Raw genomic sequence first — 23,372 nt, 5'->3', positions numbered from 1 at the left:
TATATTTTTTGTTTTAGTTTGAAAGTGAAATATCCCTTTAAAAGACCACTTCACCCATTTTCAACCTATTCTGAGACACAGATAGAGTAGACAAAAATTGTACCATATCATAGTGAGCATTAGTGAGGAGTCGAGGGCTAATATGAAGATGAAAATGAGTGAAGTGGTAAGTAAAGTTTTTGAATACTTTTGAATACTTAAGTATATTTAAAAGCAAGTACTGCAGTACTTTAACTCAAGTACAAATGTGACTGAGCAACTGTAACTTGTAGTTGAATAATATTTGACCAGGAGTATCTATAATTTGACTCAAGTACTGGTGGTGAGTACTTTGTCCATACGTACTTGGTGTGTGTGGTGTGCACAGAGGTGTAAACAGAGGAAAGGAATATTTCAGATTTCATCATTGTTTGATCCCCATCTACAACTCGTACATCTTGAAAAGTGTGGAGGGTCGGCGTTACAGTAAAATATTTACAAACTGTCAAATTTGCCCCCTTGTTAATATTTAATCAGTGGTACTGGATTCAACAAACAGCTTTGCAAAATTATCACGCATAACTAACGCACACCAGAGAGTAAACTGTGCCATTGGCTCTCCTAGGATTTATTTATCTAATAGGCTTTGTGTGTTTGTGTGTGTGCATTACTTGCATGCGTGCACTCTTTATTATTTTGTATCACTTTATCTGTCTGCCATATATGTAAGTACCAAAACGTGCTCTGCCCCAACTGCCTTGAGGCAAGAACCAACAGAAAAGACATGTGCCATTGTCAGCTGAAGAACAGAACAAATCTAGAACTAGCTCAGTGGAGCGCAAATCTCCACCAGGAGGCACGCCTTTCTCCATCTCTCTTTTTTTTTTTTTTATTGAATATTTTATTAGGCAAAAAATTTAAAACAGCACAGTTACATTTAAAATACTTTGTCTAACAGGTCCGTTCATAAAAGTCCTTGCAGACTTGTTTCCAATGAGGGCCTTGGTATTCAATTCATAGGCATATATAGTGGCACCACAGTTCAAATATTACAGTATTACAAAATAAACAGCAAAAAAAATAACACTATGTACAACAAAAAAAAAAAAAAAAGAGGGGGGAAAAAATATATATGTACAAGAACAGGGGGGGGGGAGGGTCTGCTGTCTAACGGGAAAATGGTACTACCTCCTCCTTTGGCCTCCTGAAAGGTGATTTTTTTAAGGCTCTTTTAAATGAGCCCAGCGAACTGCATTTTTTGAGGGATGGAGTTAGACTATTCCAATCCTGGGTGGCAGTGCTGTAGAAGGAGAATTTGCCCAAGTTTGTTTTATGGGTGAGTGGTACCAAATTGTTGTTAACGCTCCCTCTGGTATTGTGACTGTGGGTGTCGCTAACCTTTTGGAGGTATTTACTCAGATATGCGGGAATAGGGGGCATATCGGGCAAATTTGCATTTACAATTTTGAAGGCCAGTCCCATTTTTTGTTGTTTAACCCTGTCTTCCACCCTGAGCCAGCCTAGGCTGGCTCAGGGTGGAAGACTCTCTCTGTCTGTCTGGGGCATGCGATGACAATGTTTTGGGGTTGTGTGCAAGTATGAAAAAGCATGAGGCAATGGGGGGAATGCCATTACATCATTACGGTGCAACCAGTAGTGTGGCATGTTGTCATCACTAGGAAAACAATGTCAGCTAGTTAGTGGGCAGACCAATGCTTCTTGTTGTGAGCATGAGGACCCGGGTTTGAATCGACCACTGTCGAATGTCTCTGGTCTACACTGACCTATCCGAATGAAGCATAAAATTCCTCGAATAAGTCTTTAATACATTGCAACCCTCCCAACTAATAAACGTTTGATGTTTGTATCGACAGTCAATCAAAAGTTGCGATGTGAAATGTAAGTGTTGGGTTTTTGCTCTCCTACAATCACTTTGCAAGTCCTTCATAAGAGGAATTAAGCTTTGTAATGTTATTGATTTTACGGCTACACAAGCTAACAGTCAATTGTATAAGAAGCTGAACAATGATGTAGGTTGACACAGACATTGACACATATTTAACATTAAATTCAGTTTAAATGTCCTGGTCAAACACCCAAAAATTTATTTTCAAATCCAGCATGCACATTTGGCACCTGTACATGTCTGTGATTTCAAGATGGCACTATATTTATATTGTGGGTGCCAGGCTATTAGTCCAATGGCTCATTGTTCCGAAGTACCATTGGTCCAATGCACGTATTATAATGGGCTGTTGGACTACTAGGCAGCCCCCATATTGTGTAGGTGCATGCGTTACCAAATGTCGTCACTCTAAACTGCATCTTAGGGGCTAAAGAGTAAAGATAGACTTAAGACAGCTTGGGCTAAAGTTGATTGTGCACGGACAATCTAACATGGCCTTGTGGTGGCATATTTACATGTCTAGTACCCGTACATCCCTTAAGCCAGAGGGATAGGAACATTGTAATTGACTATTTGACACACAGGTGTTAAAACAAGATCTCCTGGCAAAGATAATAACAATGGTGAAATGGCTGCTGAGGTATCAGGTGTACATTATTTCTGAATTGTTGAAAGGACCACTGGGAGGTAATTTGTGGGATAACAGGATTAAAAATACTAACTCTGGATCTCTGTGGAGGACAGGAAGAATAAACAGGCCATTGCTTTGCCTTCACTATTAAACAGGCTGATGATACCACACCAACTCAGGCACTTGGGCACGCACGCACGCACGCACGCACGCACGCACGCACGCACGCACGCACGCACGCACGCACGCACGCACGCACGCACGCACGCACGCACGCACGCACGCACGCACGCACGCACGCACGCACGCACGCACGCACGCACGCACGCACGCACGCACGCACACGCACACGCACACGCACACGCACACGCACACACACACACACACACACACACACACACACACAGACATGTTTACACCGTTTGTGGCACTTGTCAAATCTACAGGTAACACACACACACACACACACACACACACACACACACACACACACACACACACACACACACACACACACACACACACACACACTCACACACACACACACACACACACACACACACACACACACACACACACACACACACACACACACACACACACACACACATAATGACTTCTGCATGAAAAGCAACATGAACGACAGAACTGTCAGTCATATCCAGATTTATTCTCAAAATGCCTTGGCTTGGTTCTGCCTAGGGTTTGCTTTAAAGCAATGATCAGTGAGTTCAGGCCTCGGAGGACTTAGACTGAAAGGGGGATAAAAGATTATGATAATGCTTTCACTGAGCCTCGGGCAACTTCCCTGCCAACGTTCAACTCTGACATTTGGCTATGGTTGTAGGGGAATGGGCGCTGTGCCGTGTGCCCATGCTAAAATGAGTCATCATTAATGCATGGCTAACTTCGTTAGACACGGTGGGGGTGCGAGTGGATGGGAGAGAGTTACAATTTGAAGGTCCAGTATGTTCCATGTGGTGTGTGACTTTGACATCTCCCCCAACAGGCACCTGGGTAACCTTTGGAAGTCAGATTTCAGACGAGGTAAGACACTGAATGATGAAAAAGAAAAATAATAGTATTTATAATTTAACAATCGCTGTGAACATTACTCAAGCATGCACGTTATTTCATGGTTTAAGACTACCAAATTAAACCGCCATGTCTAAGAGTTAACATTATTTGATGCCAGAAAGACCTTTGCCTCTCATTCTCATCCTCAACTCCCATTTGAGGCTATTTTGTGCCTGCCAAAGTTTACGATTGTAACCATGGTAGCAATTTGGTTCAACTGGCTCAAATGGCTGTGCAAAATAAACTATAGTGATATTTGCCGTTGTAATCATGACTATGGTTCATTTTGCATCGCCAGCTGATTGAAAAATCTAAACCATAGTGATGATCACAATGGTGAATATCGCAGCGGGCGGTTGGTTTCCGGAGTTTGTGTTGGATTTTTCGCAGTATAAGTGGTTCCTACTGTAGGTCAGGACACAATGCCCGCATACACGCCTGGATCCGTGGGTCGCGCTCCTCGTCAATAGACGCGTTTCTACGCGTTGTATTGAAAAAAGTTCAACACTCTTCAACTCTGGTGGTCGCGGGCAGGTGTGTGCCTGAGACAAGCACGTCACAGACAGATTGCCCGCGCCTCCCTACATGTCCGCTCCTATCTCATCCAAAGTGAATTACTAGGCGTGTCAATCAACCCCCGTGTGAGAAGACCTTTACTCTCACCTTCAAGGTGCCACCCATTGTCATCAAGGAACAGCTTGTCACTGTCATCCCAGCACATTGCCTGAAGACACGTAGAGACAGACAAACACTACCCTCCATGAATAACTTTAAATAAATTACAGGCACAATAACTAGGTTGAAGACCTAATCTTACCTCCCCAGTATGACATAAGAGCAAAGTGGCCACCATAGCTGTAAACGCCTTCACGGTTTTCATTCACATTCCTTCATCTCTTTGTGGGCATTGGTCATTGATTGATTTATTGAATACTACAGTACAGTCAGACATTTAGGCTAAAAGGATAACGCCAAAAAATCCTGGGGACTTGTTTCCATTGTGGTCCTAACTCAGTTATGTTTCATCCGTGTAGGAAACATGCTCTGCATACGTACTGTGTAGAAAAAAGGGAATGTCTGCACACGATAAACTGCTATAGGGCTTCATCAGGTGGAACCTGGGTTGAACCTGATGAAGCCCTACATGGGCGAAACGTTGTTCACTTTTGGTTAAATCAAAAAGCAGTTTATCGAGTGCGGGACGTTCCCTTTTTTCTTAACTTTTTTTTTAAAAGATATTTTTTGGCTTTATCTGTCTATATTGAACAGTAGACTGACAGGAAATAGGGAGAGAGATGGGGGGGTGACACGCAGCAAAGGTCGTCGTGATCAGGACTCCGCGATCCGCGACACGCTGTCAGGCGTGTAAAGAAACTGTGGGGATGTGAATATGTGACCTTTCTGCACATGTACTGTAGCATAAAACCAGGTTTTTTTTTTTGTCAGGTGGCAGAGCAGCTGATGACGATTGCCTACGAGAGCGGGGTCAACCTCTTCGACACCGCGGAGGTCTACTCCAGGGGAAAGTGAGTAATGCCTCCCGTCTGTTCTCTAACATCTAATCTCATCTGACCCTGGAGCAGCACTAGGCTGATCCGCTGGGCCTCGGTCCCAGGAGGTGACCACAACACTGCTGCTCATTATTCAGCCCCAAACCAAAGCTACATAAACTACTGTAACTCACCTGAAGACAGAAGTGAATCAAGGGCTGGCCGTGGCTCATGATACATTTCACACTCCTAATTCACCCGGGCAGGTCACATTCTTTTGAGCCTGGTTGCACACTTTTTCACGTCATATTCAATGATGACGTCTTGGTTTGTGTGATGGTGAACAGGCCTGGAATTCCATCATTTTAGCCTTTAGTGTTGTACATTTTTTGAGGGCACAAAAGCCAAATGCCAGTGCAGGAAGTCCATCAAACAAAACAATTGTTTTAAGATGAAAATGTAATTGAATTTATTATCATTTTTAAATACCCTAGAGGTTCGGGCCACTACGCGGCCTTTACACCTACGTCGTACTGCCGACCCGACCAATTATGTCTGAGTCATATTTTTGGGGGTTTGTCAGAGTACCCGTTGTACCTATCTGTCTGTGTCTACCTGTGTCCCTTTTATGCCCATAATGTAGATATCTGTATGTGTCAGTCCTTGTCCCTTTCATGCCCATTTATGGAGATCCCTGATGTCATCAGTGTATGCCCATATTGGAATGCCCATACATGGACATATTGGTTGGATTGGCGGTTCTGACTAATTAGACAATTTTAATGTAGCCTACTGTAGGAAGGACGTATTTACAAATTATCAATGAGTCAAAAGTTCACACATGCTCAGCCCAGGACTAAACTAAGAAGATGGGCATGGGTAGTAAGTGTTGTGTTGGGTTCTTCTTAATAATATCTACAAGAACGAGGGAACATGACTGGTCTTAATAGCACCGCTTTATTAGCTTCCTGTGGGCATGATACAAACAATACAGACACTTCCTGGTTGAACCCTGTGACGTCACTCACATTCACATTAGGTTACACCACAGTAAGGGGGAGTTATAAGAACACAGAATCTCAACAAAAGACAGTGGTGTCTAAAAACCATATTGACAGGAAGAGGCAGAGGAGAAAATGGTACAATCATTTGTGGCAGCGTGGGTGGTGAATCATTTAGGTCATATAATTTTTTGGGGGGGCAACGGCGGCCTTAGCTTTCATGAACTCTATGAAATTCCTGTCTTGGAGGTGAATGTTAATTTCGAGGTTAAAGAGTGAAACTCATGCATTACAGATGAGACAAGTCATTCATTCTTTTTTATTTGATTATGTGGAGGTTTTTAGTGGGTTATTCATGGTGTAGATCCACAGCGGTTAAGGAGCATGCAATCTTCTCCTCGCCCTGAAAGGACAGCCTTAGATGTAATCTCCTTTGTTTCTTTCACAGAGCGGAGATAATCCTGGGGAACATTATCAAGAAAAAGTGCTGGAGGTAAGTGCAATCTGTTAAGAGAGTGCCACAGCCTCAATGTGCCTCGGATTATTATCTTTCTAGGGCACGCGCACATATGGGTGCAAGTATGCCTGTGGGCGAAGTTTGGGGGATATGTACATGCGCACTTGTACGTACATGAGCACCAGTGTGTGTGTGTGTGTATGTCTATGTGAGTACATGTAAGTGTGTTTAGTTTACTGCTTATATTCATCCGTGTGTTATGTGTTTGCATGCATGACAAAAGGTCATGTTTGCATCCATATAATCTCTTCAATCTCTGCCTGGGGCTAGTAAACAAGCATAGCGCCAAGCTAACAGAAGCCCCACAGCTGTATCTCCCTTCCCATCACTGATATCTCCAACCCTGCTTGCTGTATCCACGGTGATCAGAGGAAAGCAGGCTCAGCTCCCCGGTGTGGAGTTCAGTTGCAGTATGGCCTACAGTACAGCCATTGGTGTAAGCAAGTAACTAAGTACATTTACTCAAGTACTGTACTTAAGTAGAATTTACCTGAGCATTTACATTTTTCGATTATTTATACTTCTACTATTATTTGAAAACTTTATTACTGCTAACTTTTCAGATTTAGATGATTATTAAAAAGTTGCATTACTCAGTTGAGGCCTGTTTTATACATCAGCTATTCAAAAAAAATTGGAACATTTTGAAAACTTTGAGTACTTTTTATGCACATATCCCATTAACTTCACCCACAGCCATACTTACTCACATGCACACACACACACACACACACACACACACACACACACACACACACACACACACACACACACACACACGAGCGCACTAGAAAGATGATTGTACGGCCACACTGTACTTTGATCCTCAGAGTCCTGCACTGTCTAGCACATGTCTCTGCAGCTTCTGCCTCGGATGGTTTCTGAATTATTGATCATTCAAGCTAAAGCAGAATTGGCTGCGGAGGAGCTAGCTTGTTAAAAACAGTAATTAAAAATAAATAAAAAGAAGGGTGCCTGGTGGCTCCAATAGTTAATTCACTGACCATACTTGTTGTTGTCGGGTGGAAACCCTTTGCTGTTTGTCCAAAACCGTTACTTTTCAGGAAATGGAAAAAAGAACCTGTGTTCCAAATGGATCCAATGTGGTAATTAGACACAAGCTTTTGTGAATACTTCTCATTTGTTAAATATGAATAAAACCCACAGACAGACTGCACCACATTCAACCTGGCGTCCCTATTTTGGGCATGTCATTATAGGCAAGAATCCTCAAAAGTTTCCCTTTAAAAAAAAATTGCAGATCTACAGGCTCCATACTGTCATATGGTGAAGTATAAAATAGGGCATTCATTTTATGAAAAGCTGGAAGGAGCCCACGGGGCAGAGGACCTGCATACTGTATCTCTACACTGGCCTTAGAACGCCTCAGGACCCCCCCAGTTAGAAGTAGCTAATGAGACCCGGGCCGCCCGGGAAAGTGAAGTTTGGAACTTCTACCTATGCACCTCGACTCCGGGTATGCGGATGAAGGTGGATGGACAATTTATGAAAAACATAAAAATATGAAATATGGAGATCCAAGGTTTCTGCCCGACAGCGATGATATGCTCCTATCCAAATAAAGCATAAAAACGTGAATATTGTTTCTTTCTTACTGTGTTGAAAGAAAAGAGAAAAAAAACGACTCAAAGCTCTAATTCAGCCTCTCCGGCGGAGCTCTTTATTAGATTGCAGGCTTTTGGGACGAGGTCACTGGAGGACAATCCCATCATCCTTGCTCGTGTAAAAATAAACACGTGTACATGCACTGGGCACGTGCACGCGTCCGCGCTGTCTGAGAGCAATTTTCGTGTAAAGTCGTTTTTCTTTCACTGGCCCTTGTGACATGTCTGTCTGTCTGTCTTCACTCAGGAGGTCCAGCCTCGTGATCACCACAAAGCTCTACTGGGGAGGAAGGTAATTTTGTGTGTGTGTGTGTGTGTGTGTGTGTGTGTGTGTGTGTGTGTGTGTGTGTGTGTGTGTGTGTGTGTGTGTGTGTGTGTGTGTGTGTGTGTGTGTGTGTGTGTGTGTGTGTGTGTGTGTGTGTGTGTGTGTGTGTGTGTGTGTGTGTGTGTGTGTGATGTAAGCGGCTCAGCCTGCACGATTGTGTGTCAGTGTTCTGACATTCTCATCTCCAAGGACTGAGCATGAAATCGGATTGGGAGCGGGGGACTGGACGGCTTAATTTTTGGAGGTTGTAGTCAAAAAGAACCCCACACCCCACCCCTCACCCCTTCTCAAACAAACTGTCTGGAGGGTGAGAGGGCGGTTCAACAGAGAACACAGCCCGATGCATAAAACATGTCTTCTCGTAGTCGTTGCGCAGACTGTGGCAAGACATCCCTTTGCCTTTTAACTGGGTGTACGGTATAGCAGGCTCACAGGCAGGGCCAGGCTGGGAATGGATATGGGATATTTCTATCTAACCTGAAACTGTCCTGCCTGCGTGCGACTGCTGCTGAATATCACCCACAACCCCTCTTATCTCCACACTGGATGCTTTTAAAGCAAACTGATTAACGACCAGCTGAGCGCAAGCTGCTCACCTGGAGCGCCTGCCTGAGAGGCCTTTCAGAGTGCAGAGTCAGCACCAGACATGCACACACTGTATTTTTACTTTTAGAGAGCGTGGTGTGGTTACATTTGTGTGCTTTCTGAGTTACAAATAGATAAATTAACACTGAGGATTTTACTGTGTACATAGAGTCATTCTGCCCCCCCTCCTTCTCTCTCTCTCTCTCTCTCTCTCTCTCTCTCTCTCTCTCTCTCTCTCTCTCTCTCTCTCTTGCACATACACAGCTGGAAGATGTAATAATGACAGCCTGTTTTATTTTTTATACTTTATTGCATCAGAACACAGACAATGTGTACACCACTTGATACATTTCAAATTTGCTGTCAACAGACATCCTGACCAACCCTAAACCCCTTCATCCATTCAGAAATAGGAAAAAAGGAGATGAAAAATGACCAAAAACAATCTTCACATTCATGTTCCCACTTACACATCATCCATAGGGGAAAGAACTAAGAACACAATAATCAAAAACGAAAAGTAAAAAAGGGAACAAAATGTTAGGCTTTGTTGTGTCATTTTGTGGTGCGGTCTTTGTATTTTGTTTCCGAATACTTTAATCAGCTTCTCCAGGTATGGTGACAGCCTCCATGTTACTGTCGCTTTGTGTCCAAAGATCCATTACACTCAGCAGGCAGAGAGCACAGGGAGGGCAGAGGGGGGGGAATTGAGGCGAGGAGAAGACAAATGGCGGGCAACCAAGCGGATCAGAGGGTGGGAAAGTGAAAAAATAAAGGTAGTGGGAAAAGAGAAACAGCCAGGAAAGGAAGAGGTCCAGTAATTGAACTAGACTTTATGTCTGGGGTGTAGCCGACAAACGTAAAGACAAGATGCCGTGTGCTCCCATCTGTTCAGTAGTTTAAAGAGACACCTTCTGGGCGCTCGGGTAGCGTATAGGGGTAATGTTCATGTCCATCACCGCGGAGACTAGGGGTTTGAATCGCCGCAGTGCCTCTGGCTGTGTGGGCCCGTCGTTCCAACAAACACAATAGGCTCTGTGCATAACTGTAGTCCCAGTTTTCAGAAGGTGATGGTTTCCTGTTTCAATCAAACGAAGCTACGGGAAAATGAAGTGGAACGGGAAATGCGTGTGCCACCTTCTGAAAACTGGGACCACGACAAACAATAGAAAAGCAAGTCACGCCATCTTCCGTATCTGTGTGTGATGTAGTAGGTGCTTGCCTCTTTAGGAGACCAGAAGTAGGTGGTGGTGAGTCTATTAATTTCAATGGGAGAAGTGAATGTGAGCATAGCTTCTGACCGATTATTTGGTCCCATGGTCACTGAACTAAATATTGGACCCATTCTTGTGCATCTTTCGGACATTCTGCCACTAAAATAGCATTTGTCAGAGGGACAAATCAAGAGAAAATCTACTTTGTTATCAACCCTTCACTGTCCTGTCCCTGCAACACACTCACAAGATCTAGCAACAGTAATCATAGGACGTTAGTGAGATCTGATGTCAGACAGCGGCCAGAGGGCGTTGATGCCTACAGACTACTAGACCTTTATTTATTTATTTCCCAGGGGAAATTAAATAGTCTATGGCAGTTACAGTTTCCCAAAATAAACTTTGCACGCATACTTGAAATAGAACCAATGTTGTAAGATATTTAGGCTGCAATCTGTTATGAATGGATATACAGTATGTACAGAATGTGTGTTTTAGACACACACGCACGTGTCGTTTGGATAACTTGGACGATGAGGAGTTGCTGTTGTTTCACGTCGGCAACACATACATGACAGATTACACCCCTTAGAAATGTGTATATGACATACTCGCTCTTTCATTTTACACGAGCGGAGATGAGGATTACTGTTAGCGGAGACTGTCTTTGTCTCTGCGAGAGCCAGGGATAATACATCGCTGTGTGACGTTTGACAGGCTGTAACCTACAAAATAATGTTACAAGAAAAACAATACAGTGATTGACACTGCTTTATCCCAGAGCGGTAAATTATTGATGATGCAGAGGGCTCACCATGTAACCAAACAGCCCCGACCCAAATAACATCTATCAATTGATTGTTAATAAAATATGAAGCCCTAATTTGCAGTAACGGTAGGCAACAACGTTGTCCAAGATTGATTGATGTTTACATTCTGTTCATTTAATGTGAAATCAACACATATTCTTTCTGTAACAATATATCTTGCTTGGTGTGGACTTAAACCCAGTGGAACTAAGATGAATCTTACTGTACATGGTACAACCACACAAAGACACAGCTTTAACTATCAAACTAACTAGACCACTACACTTTTTCGTCTTTTTCGCTGCCTTTCAATAATTTAACCAATAATGTTTTGGTTCCAGTTCTGAACTAACTTTTAGAGTTGGGATCCAATTATTTTCAGTGGAAACACTCCAAAACCGGTTCTAAATTATGCAGGGGAAAAAAGAACAGACCGGCTCCATGGAAAAGGGGGTAATAGTGTACCATTTTGCACCTACTGGTACTAAATAAAGCATCTTTGACTGGGCCTACAGTTATGCACAGAGCCGATTGGCCTTGTTCATGGGTGAGAAGACGGGCGGGGAGGGTGATCTCTGTCGCTGCACCAGGCTGTGCCATTAAAGCACATTTTTAGAAGTGATTTAAAAGATGACACTGACTTTGCTAGCCTTAGATCCTCAGGCAGGGCGTTCCAAAGCCTTGCTGCCTTGGCCGCAAACGCCTGATCTTCCCAGGTAATGAGGTGGGTTTTAGAAACAACCAAGAGGGATCGAAGGCAGCGCTCAGGCTCATAGGGGACCAGCATATCTAAAATCTAACTGGGAGACTGTCCCTCCAGGGCTTTAAAAGTCATCAGCAAATTCTTAAAATCAATTCTGAAACTCTCAGGCAACCAGTGAAGAGAATCAAAGATGGGTTTAATATGGTAGCGTTTCTTAGATAATTTCTATTAATAATCTAGCAGTTGACTTCTTCAGTATAGATGGAGAGATACTGTATTTTTTACTGAGCCAGAGTAAAGGTCTGCAAATGACTCTTTTCTGGCAATGTTTCTCAGCTAGGAAGAAGCATGATCCTATAACCAGTCACTTGACCATCGAAGGAAACGGTAGAGAGGGTAAGGGGTAGATCGGTTATGGTTAATGTTGAGATTCAATCGGAGGCGTGTGCGTGTGTGTGTGTGTGTGTGTGCTGTGTGTGTGTGTGTGTGTGTGTGTGTGTGTGTGTGTGTGTGTGTGTGTGTGTGTGTGCGTGTGCGTGTGCGTGTGCGTGTGTGTGTGTGTGTGTGTGTGAGTGTGTGTGAGTGTTGGATATGTACAGTATGTAATGTATGTGTATTTGTTTCCCCTCTTCCTCCAGAGCAGAGACAGAGTGTGGGCTCAACAGAAAACATATCATTGAAGGTAACAGATCTATATTCTCTCCCCCTTTGTTTTGACCTTCACATCACCCCATCACCCTGGTGCCCATAATCCTGTCTCTCTCTTATCCCTCTGGCTTGTATTGGATTTTTTTCTATCCTGCGGCCAGCTGAACTTGGGAGTACACTAGGCCCACTTCAGGCCTAGGCATCTGGAGTTAACCACTTAAACCCTATTGGCAGGCCCAAAATAGGGACGCTAGGGTTCATGTGCTTAAATGTGTCTGTTATGTTTTGCTTTAGTGTTCAGTTCTCTTCTCTTCTCTTCTCTTCTCTTCTCTTTTCTTCTCTTCTCTGCCCTTCTCCGCCTTCATCACCTGTTATCATCGCCCTTGCACAAATTCACAATGACAGCACACACTCGCACATATCCTGGCCAGGTCCATCCATTGCCTCCCCACTGCGCAATGCACCTCCAGCAATGACTCAGCTCTCTCTCACACATGATTAACATTCACTACAGCCTCTCTAACTTTTCCCCAAAGACAAGAAGAAGGATACATAACGAAAACATTTGGACAAAGGGGCAGAGAGAGAGGTACAGGGGAGAGAGAGAGAGAGAGAGAGAGAGAGAGAGAGAGAGAGAGAGACATGGGTAATTAGCTAATCCCAGGTGTTCTGTCCGGATGACAAATGACATTGAGTAGGGCACAGCATCCCTCCTCCACTGGTGTGCAACGTGTCACCACAGACTCATAAACGGGGTGTGCTGTTAGCTCAGAGAAACCCCTGCTGACATTATCTCACTGTTGGTGCATGGCCAGGTGTCACTTGTTGACAGAATCTGTGTTGCGAGTAAAACATGAAGGCTCCCAGCCTTTTTACAGCGGACGCAAGTACTGCTTGGCATCACAACATTTATGGAGCAAACATTGATATTTCTGTACTGTTCAGTACTATTGAATTTTTCTCAAAGCTTCCTTTATTCTAATCATGCAACTGTGTAGCTACATTTTGTTTGTCATTAATTGGAGAGAGACTTGAATAACACTGGCTGACAGGAAAAGTAATGGAATGATATAGGATGGAAGTAGATTTTGTCAACATATTTTCCATTACTTGGTTGAAAGATGTAAAAAAAAGGAGGAATGTTTTAAAAATTGAAAAATGAAATTTTCATACTGTACTGAAATATTTCATATTTATTATATGACCTTGGAGAGCTCAATATATTTCTTCTCAGCGCTAGAGAGATGCATGCACCGATTACAATCTAGGATGACACATATTAAACTCTCATCAATGCAGTGATGAATACACAGTGATGTGATATAACTATCGCTTGTGCTATTTACTGTAGGCTGAGCACCAAAGAAAGATTACAACTAGCCCAAAGGAAATTCCATCGACATTAACGCAAGTCGTTGAAAAACCACAGTTCAGAGAAATGCCTTGTCCTTGACAACATTATTCATCATGGTAGTCTAGACAGACACTTTCTTCAACAACAAGATTCCAAGGCTGGAAGTTATGGAGTTCAGATAGTTCGAATCCACGAGACAGAGGAAACTGCAAGGTTTCCCTTGGACGTGCATGGTCGAGAGAAGCTTATGGGCCAAAATCTTCTGCCACCCACTCGTTGCACGGGGTACAACTGACACAGCAGTGGTTTTAGGCACTCATTCCTTAGTAGTAGTTCCTTAGAGTAGTGGAGCACTGGCTCCATAAAACTGACTTGTGTCATGTGATTGTCTTTGACAAATGTATTGATTTTCATGTAGGGTTGTTTTTTGTCTAATTTCTTTAGGCCTGAACCTTTTCTTGTTACTGTATGTGTGTCATCATGTCTTGTATCGTGTACAGTATATACTATGTTTTGTTCTGTTTTGGCAACCAAACCAAGGATCGATAAAGTATCTACAGTACCTACCTATGTGCCTACTACCTACATACCTGCCTACCTACCTACCTACCAACCTACCTTAACTGTGATGATGTTGACTATGCACTACACATAGACACATATAGTCACACATGGGAGTGTACCTTGTCTTTGAACCTTTTTGTGTCATAAGCTGAGCTTTCATCTTCCCTGCGTTCCTCTGAATGGGAATGGAGACCGATAAGAGAGATACCGGTAGATAAGTACGTAGATACATAGAGATACCTTTATTGAACCCTGTGGGGAAATTCTCATCCCATTCTCAGCAGACAGATCTGTTCATCTCTCCCTCTCCTTCGCTTCACAAAATACTTCACTGCCCTTGCGATTCTGTCAGCAGAGCTAGCGAGCAAGAGATGAGGGCTTTGGTGTTTACGGATCCTTCCCTTCATTTATCATCCTCCCTGCTGGGGTGTTTGGTTCCCAGCCACGACAAAATTAACTAATTCAAACAGGATTTTTGTGATCCTGTAAATTTAAATACTGCCATGACATCTAGACATCCAAGCATTTGGCACACCTGATATATGAAATTCGGCATGATCAAAGTGTAGGCTGATTATGTCAAAAATGGAGGATCAGAAATGGAGGATTAAAGGATTCAGGCAACTTTTATTAACTTATCAAGCTGAAGTGACAGAGATGGCATTTCCCTTACTTCCTAACAAGCTATTGTTGTCAGCTTTGTATTAGAAGATAAAAATAGGATAAGGAAGGAACCATATGAAAAAATGAATTCAAGATTTTTCTTTTTCTGGGGCCTAAAATAATTAATTTTACCCATTAAAGTCTCATGAACATTTTTGACAGTGACAAATAATCTTTCTTTTAAGACCCATAAGGTTTAATATTGTCGCTGTCCGGTTGAAACCTCGCACGTCCAAAACCGCTACGGGGCAGGAAATGGAGAAAATAATATATATTCCAATGGATCCAATGTATTATTATTTAGTCACAAGCTCTTAATATTTTTTAACAAGGCTCGAAATGTCACCTTGATGGTAATAAAACAAAATACCTTTGGAGCTGTTCTCTTTTAATATTTGTCTCTGACCAGCACCTGGCCTTTTTAACTTTGGATGTGCGTGCTCTACTCACTTGTTTGCTTAAATATTCATAAAACCCACAGACAGACTAATCAACTTTCAACCTGGCGTCCCTCTTGTGGGCATAGGTGAAGTATATTTCAAAATCAAATTTGTTTTCAAAACTTTTCAAAAATAGCAAAAAATTGCTGATATACAATCTCACATTGCATCACGTCATTGCAAATAGGACATTCATTTATGAAAAAACATCAATATTAAATGTGGATATAAAGTTTGCCCCCAATACCAACGATATGTAACATTATTGCCATATTTCAGTGATGAACAGGCAACATGTGTCTAATATGTTGTCCACTTTTCATCACAGTCGATCAAGTGTTCCACCTCAGTGACTTGTTATCCATATGCACTGCACTCATCAAAGCGAAACATGCATCAAGCGAAAAGAGAAAATGATACATATTTATTGATGAGCATTCCAACCGGCACCAACATTCCCAGATGTGCACAGCGATGTACTTCAGAAACGCAACAGTTTCCAGATGCTCGTACTTCCTGTCGACTCCCTTATTATTGATGTATTCTCTTTGCCCTTATCATCGTTCTCACTCGTTCGAACCCATCTCTCTCTCTCTCATCCTCCATCCATCTAAAAAAAAAAAAATCTTTGCTCAAAATAATGCGTCTCATCCGGCACTAGGCTGTTCATACAGGACAAGCATTAACTACAGCAGTGGTTCTGAAACCCCCCAAATTAATATGTATTTGGCTGCGGATCTCCATCTGAAAATATTTTGTGCCAGGGAGTCAGGGACCCCCATACAAAATAGATTTTTAAAATATAATATCCGATATACAAGCTCTCAACACGTCGTGTTTTGTTTTCAAGTTTGCGATTGTTTGTTTGTTATTTCAACAGCGTTAAATTATTTCGTTCGTTTATCTGTGTAGTCTGCTTTAGTATCAGTTTATATCTGTGAAGTCACTTTATATTAATGTGCCTTTTACTTTTACTTCCATGATTGTTTTCATATCTTTTTTGGGGGGGGGATTTTTTGGGGGGCTATTATGCCTTTATTTATAGGACAGTAGACTAACAGGAAATGGGGGGAGAGATGGGGAGTGACACGCAGCAAAGGTCGTCGGGATCGGGACTCGAACCCGCGACACGCTGTCAGGCCTAGGGTGCCTGCACCGCCACGCTGCGGCCCAGGCCTTGTTTTCGTAACTTAATGTGGCCTGTACTTTCTAGCATGTCTGCATATTCTTCGATGTTCAGGACCCCATGAAGACTATAGAAGCACATCTAGCGTATGTGCTTCTATAAGGGGATTGCTAAATAAACTACATAAACATGTATCTCTCTCTCATTCTTACCAGGTCTGAGGGGCTCCCTCCAGAGGCTGCAGCTGGAGTACGTGGACGTGGTCTTCGCCAACCGACAAGACAGCAACACTCCCATGGAGGGTGGGTGACCAGCAGTCTGACTAGAGTCTGTGTGGTGTGGTGGAGGATGGATGGATGGATGGATGGATGGATGGATGAATGGATTGATATATGGATGGATGACATAGCGGTTGTTGTTCTGTGACCTGAGCAGGTGAGAGATTCCCGCGGGGCTGTCCTTAGGGGACCATTGACCTTAGCCCTTCAGACCAAAAGCATCTACAGTGCTGTTGTTGTTGTTGTTGCTCTTGTCTCCGGTCGGCTGTGTCTTTCTGTGTGAAACCCCCACGTCTCCCCTGCCCTGGAAGACGAGGTTGAAAGACACACTTCAATTGAAACGTGAAAGTTGTGCCTCATTTCCCTCTATTTCTGCTTCTGCCAATCTCCCTCTCTCTCTCTCTCTCTCTCTCTCTCTCTCTCTCTCTCTCTCTCTCTCTCTCTCTCTCTCTCTCTCTAGGATCAGTAGTTTCCTCAGAGTCTCTGTGTTGCCTGCTCCCCTTCCCTCCCCAGCCCTCTGTGCTCTACTACTGAAACAGGATTATTGAGCCCCCCAGGGACATGGGTGTGCGTGTGTGTGGGGTGCTGGTTTATTTTTGGGCTGATCTCAATGAAGACGAGTAGGGGAAAAATGAGCACACTCAGTCTGTATAACTGCAATTTGCCGGGTGCACGGCTCACAAAGACTCACAATAAGAAAATAATAGCCAGCTCTCCAAAGTCCTTCTGGTACTTTTAATTCATTAAGGCTCGGGCAGCATTCACAGGTGTGTTTTGGTGTCAAGCCTTCCTCAGCGTGTATCAGTGAAGACAAGCCCTACTGTGCTCTCTATTCTTATGCTCAACGCTGTGTGTGTGTGTGTGTGTGTGTGTGTGTGTGTGTGTGTGTGTGTGTGTGTGTGTGTGTGTGTGCGTGTGCGTGCGTGCGTGAGTCTCCCTCTCGAATTTTTACGTATCACCTCCGTCTCTCAATTCATCTTTATTGTCACACATCACAGGTGTATAGGTGTACAAAAGAAAGTGGGTGACATTTTTTGTCTTACAAGGTCCACCATTGCAGTTTCAAGAAAGGTGGAAAGAGATAGAGAAGGAAAGAAACAGAAAACAGGTCAGATATCAATATGGGCAGTGTGAAATATAAGTGCATGCATGGTTAAAATAGCAGCAGATGTAATAACAGATATGTATGCACATAAGGTGTATGGTTGAACGAAAATATCAATAAAATGAGGCAGTTGGAAATAACCAGATATAATAACCGTGACCGAGTAGTATACAGTCATATACAGTTATATATGTACACAGAAACTAATCCTGTTTGGTCCTGATCCTGTGTCGTCAGGACAACGTGGCGACAGGCGGGCTCAGCGCTTGTTCAACCGTCTGATGTTAGCGAGGTGGAAACTGATTTGTCGCTCATGCCTTTCTGATTTCTCGTTCTCTTTGCTGATGCACTTGTAACACCGCCTGTCATTTCATACGGACATCTTCGCTCCAGACACATATAGTACCATCGGCCCCCCGTCCGTCCAGCCTCCCATCGGGGAGGGCTGCACATGGCTGAAGAAGAGACGGGCTTTCTTTTTACAGACTCGCCCCTCCTTCAGCGGCCCAGTGCGAGCCAGTGGACAGCTGCAGGCCAATCAGTCACACTTCACCGACTTCAGACGCTAGCCGTCGCTGCTAGCAGTGGCAGCGGTGACTGGCAGACGGTCCCCGGGGTGGGCACCACCTTCAGGGGCAGCGTTGACTGGCAGACGGTCCCGGGGTGGGCACCACCGTCAGTGGCAACGGTGACTGGCAGATTGTCCCGGGGTGGGTGCCACAGCCATCCAGTCTTGTGGCCTGTGCTTCTATGTAAACGGTGGTGATTAATTGTGATCAGAGTTATGGGGGTCCTTCAACTTAAAAAGTTTGAGAACCACTGGCCTAATGTATTAAGCTTGAGAATCTCTTCACAATAATCATGTTCATTCCTCATTATACAGTAGCAGAGCAAGGCTGCTGATGTAACTCATGCTGCTGAAGGTCAGTAACTCTCAGAAATGGGGACTGTGTGCACGAGAACAAGTCCCAGATCCCTGCATCCATCCTGCTTCCATCAGCGCACTGTGGCATTTAGTGGGCCATTTTTCTCTTTGAGATGGCAGACGTACCAGAGCTGAGAAAGGGCAGCAAGCGTGTCAAAATTCCACTCTCTACAATGGCTACATCCGTTACGTCAGTGGTTCTCAAACTTTCTAATTTCACGGACCCCCATAACTCTCAGAGTTACCCCTCCCACGGAACCCTGAGGGTACGCTGTACCCCACTTTGAGAGCCTCACGTTATGTGAATCAAGTAACGTGTAAGCGTTACCAGGCGATGAACTCTACATGGCACCTATTCTGGGGGGCGAACATTCGGCAAAAATAGGGTCGTGGTGTGATGTGTTGTGAGCTTGTATTTTTGCTGAGGATTTTTGTTGTAAATTAGAAGGAAAAGAAAGGAGTAAGCCAAGGATAGAGCCCTGGGGGACCCCAGCCTATAAAGTATATAGCGTCACACTCAATATCAAACATCTTGTGCATGTACAGTATGTGTGTTCCGTGTAGCATGTCTCAAAGAAAAAAGCGTCTGTCCCCGACATAGGCTGTATTCTAGCCAAAGAAGTCCACTCGTTCTTTTAGATAAATACAATTCATTTTTCCCTTCCCAACTCCCCCCTTCTCTTCGCTTGTTTCATCATTCAGCTCACATCCAGTGTAGTAGGGAAAAAGACACGGCCATGAATGAGTCATGAATACCTGGCTTCCCTCCGGCCAGTGGGTCATTCTTATGTCATCCATTGCTGTTTAAAAGTGCAGCCGTCCATTGCAGAGATGACACATTTTGCTTTTGGAGGAAGCGTGTGTGTGTGTGTGTGTGTGTGTGTGTGTGTGTGCGTGTGCGTGTGCGTGTGCGTGTGCGCGAGTGCGTGTGCAGGCGTGCGTGCGTGCGGGCCTGGGTGTGGGTATATGTGGATGTTTGCGTGGGGCCGAGTGGGGGTCAGTAGACAATCTCACATTTTGGCAGATATGTTGCCAGTTGGGAGGGACTCAAAAAACGCATACTGCATACTGTAGGCGCTGCATAAAATCCAATTATAATGTTTCATATCCATAGTGTAGTCTGCACAATAATCTCTCCAAGTCTCAAGCCAATGTTCCTATGTGCCTTCAATTGTCACCATTTCTCATTATGGGCTAAAAAAAACATGCATCAGTTCACAGCGAAAATCGAATCTGTTTAGTCAACTTTAGATGGAAATGCGGAGGAAAGTGCAAATAAGCACCAGGGAGGCATGAGACACAAGGCAGACTTGGCATCCGTAAGCAGGCTTTATATCAATCCCTCCATGGCAGGGTGAATCAAATAGCCATAACAAAGCTCTTTCACTTTCATCCATGGGACTTTCAGCCACTGTCCAAATGTCAAGCAATATAGAGTATAGCAATTGCTGTAGATTGGTGGAAACCTTGTATGTCCAGAACTGTTACTTTTCAGGAAAGTGAAAAAGATATAGTGTCACGGTGTGGTTCTGGAGGTGTAGGACTCAGGTGCAGAACGACAGATACAGGCCAAGCAGTGACTGTTCAAGGAGGTTTATTAACAAAAACCCCACAATGGGAAAACACAAGGAATCTCAGACTTAGGTATACACTAGAAAATATCAAAGACTGGGACAACACATGGGACAAGAACTAACCACATCAAAATACGACGACGAACTGACAAAGGACCTAACACAAAGGGGCATACATATAGACAAGGACTAACTAGACACATGTGAACACAACAGACAATCAACACTGGGATAGGCTGAGGGATTAAGGGGACACAGGTGGAAACACTGGGAATCACAGGACTGGTTAGACAAGACAGGTACAGATAACTAAGCAGACAGGAAACACTAGGAACAATACTACACAATAAAACACAGAACACCAAGGCAACAAACTACATAGAACTAAAAGACCAAAACAGAACAGGAATACAAAGTAAAAGTCCAAAAGTAATACACACAGACAAAGTCCAAGGGCTGAGGAGCGGACCGTGACATATAGTGTGTTCCAATGGATTCAATGTACTATAATATTTAGCCAAAAGCTCGGAGCCTCTCGTTAATACTTTTCATTGGTTAAATATTTGTAAAACCCACAGACAGACTTAACCACTTTCAACCTGGTGTCCCTATTTAGAGCATGTCATTATAGGCGAACGAAATAGACTTTTTTCAAGATTTTCCACAAATACTGAAAAATCCACTATTTACAGATTCAGATTTTGTAGATTGCCTATTTTCTCTACTTTTGCAACCAGAGTTGAGAAAGGGCAGCAAGCGTCATACAACAAAGGATAAAATATGGAAAAAAAATAAAATACATATACATAAATTGTGATCATTTGTAATAATTTACCCATAGGGGCCTTGACTAAACTTTCTCCAGAGGTTAGGGAGAGTCTTTGTTCCACAGTTTTTAGTGGCTGTTGAGGGAGAGACATTCAAGGACAGCACGTTCTGGGCAGAATGCTAAACAACAGCAAAAGCTGGGGGGGTTTACACACAGTAAACACAACACAACACTTGCAGATACACGCGTGCGTGTGCACACACACACACACACACACACTCACACGCACACGCACGCGCACGCGCACATGCACGCGCGCACACACACACACACACACACACACACACACACACACACACACACACACACACACACACACACACACACACACACACACACACACACACACTTAAACACCAGTCAGTGTTCACACACTGACTGGTGTTTAAGCATTCACACAGAGAGAGACATGATTCAAAGGTGTCTACAGCCTCATCCATACCCAAATATATGCTAAATTGACATTTCATGGGAGAGGCTGGTTCTGGGAGGGGTATGCCACGAAAGTATAGCCTCTTGACCCGAGCCATAGCATCATGAAACTACTGTAGAAAGGTGTGCTGTGCAGAGTGCAGATATCCTCCAGTCATTGCTTTTAAAACTGAAAAAAAGTGTCAAAGTGTCAAAATCAACTTTATATTGCCATCACATGACTAGGGGTGTAAAAGAGTGGGTGAAATTATTTTTTGTGCCTTTTTATGCGTTCTGATATTTCGGTATCGCTTGCCTTGCCGTGGCTGGGGTGATGAATGTTCTCGATGATTCGCTACGCCTTGGCTACACTGTTTATTGTGTAGTCCCTGGAGGGAGGGAAACTCACCTCCTACTAGCCGTACCACGTGAACGCATGTTGCTCGTCAAGATGCTCTTGATGGTACTATTGTAGAATGGCCAGGATGGGGGGGCTCACCCTGAATTTCTTCCGGACGATGGAGGCAGTAGAGGCTTTGCTGAGCCTTTTTAACCTTGTGTGTGGTGTGTGTGGCCCAATTAATAATAATAACTTGTATTTCTTTTAGAATGCCTATAGCAGTGTATTCTATTTTAGTAGGCTACAGAGGTGTAAAACTCCTGGCATGTACAACATCTACAGTAGGAGTGTCTAGAAAGTGTTCTGTTTGACCTATCTTTTTACACTAGGAGAGTACGAAGGAGGGTATGAAAAAGGAGACAACAAAAGCACGCGTTCTATGGCATAGCAGGCACTGGGAGGCAAACTGGAACCTGAATTTTGCTCTCGGGTGGACATGCTTATGAATAAATACTTTTTTTTAAATGATTGTGACCATTGTCAAATAATCGGTTCAGGAAAATAAAAGAAGACATATCATATGTTTCTTGTCTGTTGTTTTTTGATGTGCACAGTAGGCTATATCATTTTATTGAGGTATCTAAAGAGCACTTTAAGTTAATAAAACAACTGATGCACAAACTTGGACACATCATCAGTGGTGTTACCTGGAGTCACTGGGTGTTTCGGGTCTTGCAACAGACACCCTCCTCCAGGCGACCCGACCGAGGCTGATCAGACCCCGGCCTGTGTTCAAGTGGCATGCTACTGCCCCCACTGTCTCTTGGGGGTTAGAGACAGAGCTAATTAGGGGTTATAGGGTTAGCCTGGCACTAGCCAGACCGGCAACGCGGATCCGCTCACACGTGGCTGTATGTGAGTGAATCCACGCCATCAGTCCGGCCAATGCCAGGCCAGGTTGGCTGAGATGTTGCAGCTGGTGTTGGCGACACTAGGAGGCACTGTGGGTTGCCTCCGGGTCCGGCTCCTCCTTCGTATGACCAGAAGTAGGGGATTTTCTGTGCGTTGCGTCGTCGTTGCTGCTGGGCACAAACATCTCACTCTGCCTTGATGGATTGAACCCTCCCTGCAGGTTTCACCTCAGCCTGTAGCTTTTGTTTCTTCCTCATGGAAGAAGTGGTTTGGGCTGCCAACCCTCTCCACCCCGGGTCGCCGTCTCTCCGGCCGTCCTCTGTCTCTCCAGATGTCGCCAC

General features: G+C 43.9%; 1 protein-coding gene across 2 annotated transcripts in view; it reads left to right on the top strand.

The window, feature by feature from the left end:
- Window positions 1–23,372, top strand: part of kcnab1b (potassium voltage-gated channel subfamily A regulatory beta subunit 1b) — a gene marked incomplete at its 5' end in the record, with an annotated part of 64,737 nt that overhangs the window by 30,440 nt on the left and 10,925 nt on the right. For both annotated transcript variants that reach the window (XM_080440438.1, XM_080440437.1), the window contains 6 exons: window positions 3,526–3,563; window positions 5,040–5,119; window positions 6,533–6,577; window positions 8,474–8,518; window positions 12,501–12,544; window positions 16,873–16,959. In XM_080440438.1, the coding sequence (XP_080296564.1) occupies window positions 3,526–3,563; window positions 5,040–5,119; window positions 6,533–6,577; window positions 8,474–8,518; window positions 12,501–12,544; window positions 16,873–16,959 (339 nt within the window). The remainder of the gene's footprint in view (window positions 1–3,525; window positions 3,564–5,039; window positions 5,120–6,532; window positions 6,578–8,473; window positions 8,519–12,500; window positions 12,545–16,872; window positions 16,960–23,372) is intronic.

The sequence above is a fragment of the Gymnoscopelus braueri genome, assembly GCF_963280865.1.
Source record: "Gymnoscopelus braueri genome assembly, chromosome: 10".
NCBI lineage: Eukaryota > Metazoa > Chordata > Actinopteri > Myctophiformes > Myctophidae > Gymnoscopelus > Gymnoscopelus braueri.
Note: the sequence above shows the minus strand (reverse complement) of the source record. Positions and strands in the feature narration are given on the sequence as shown.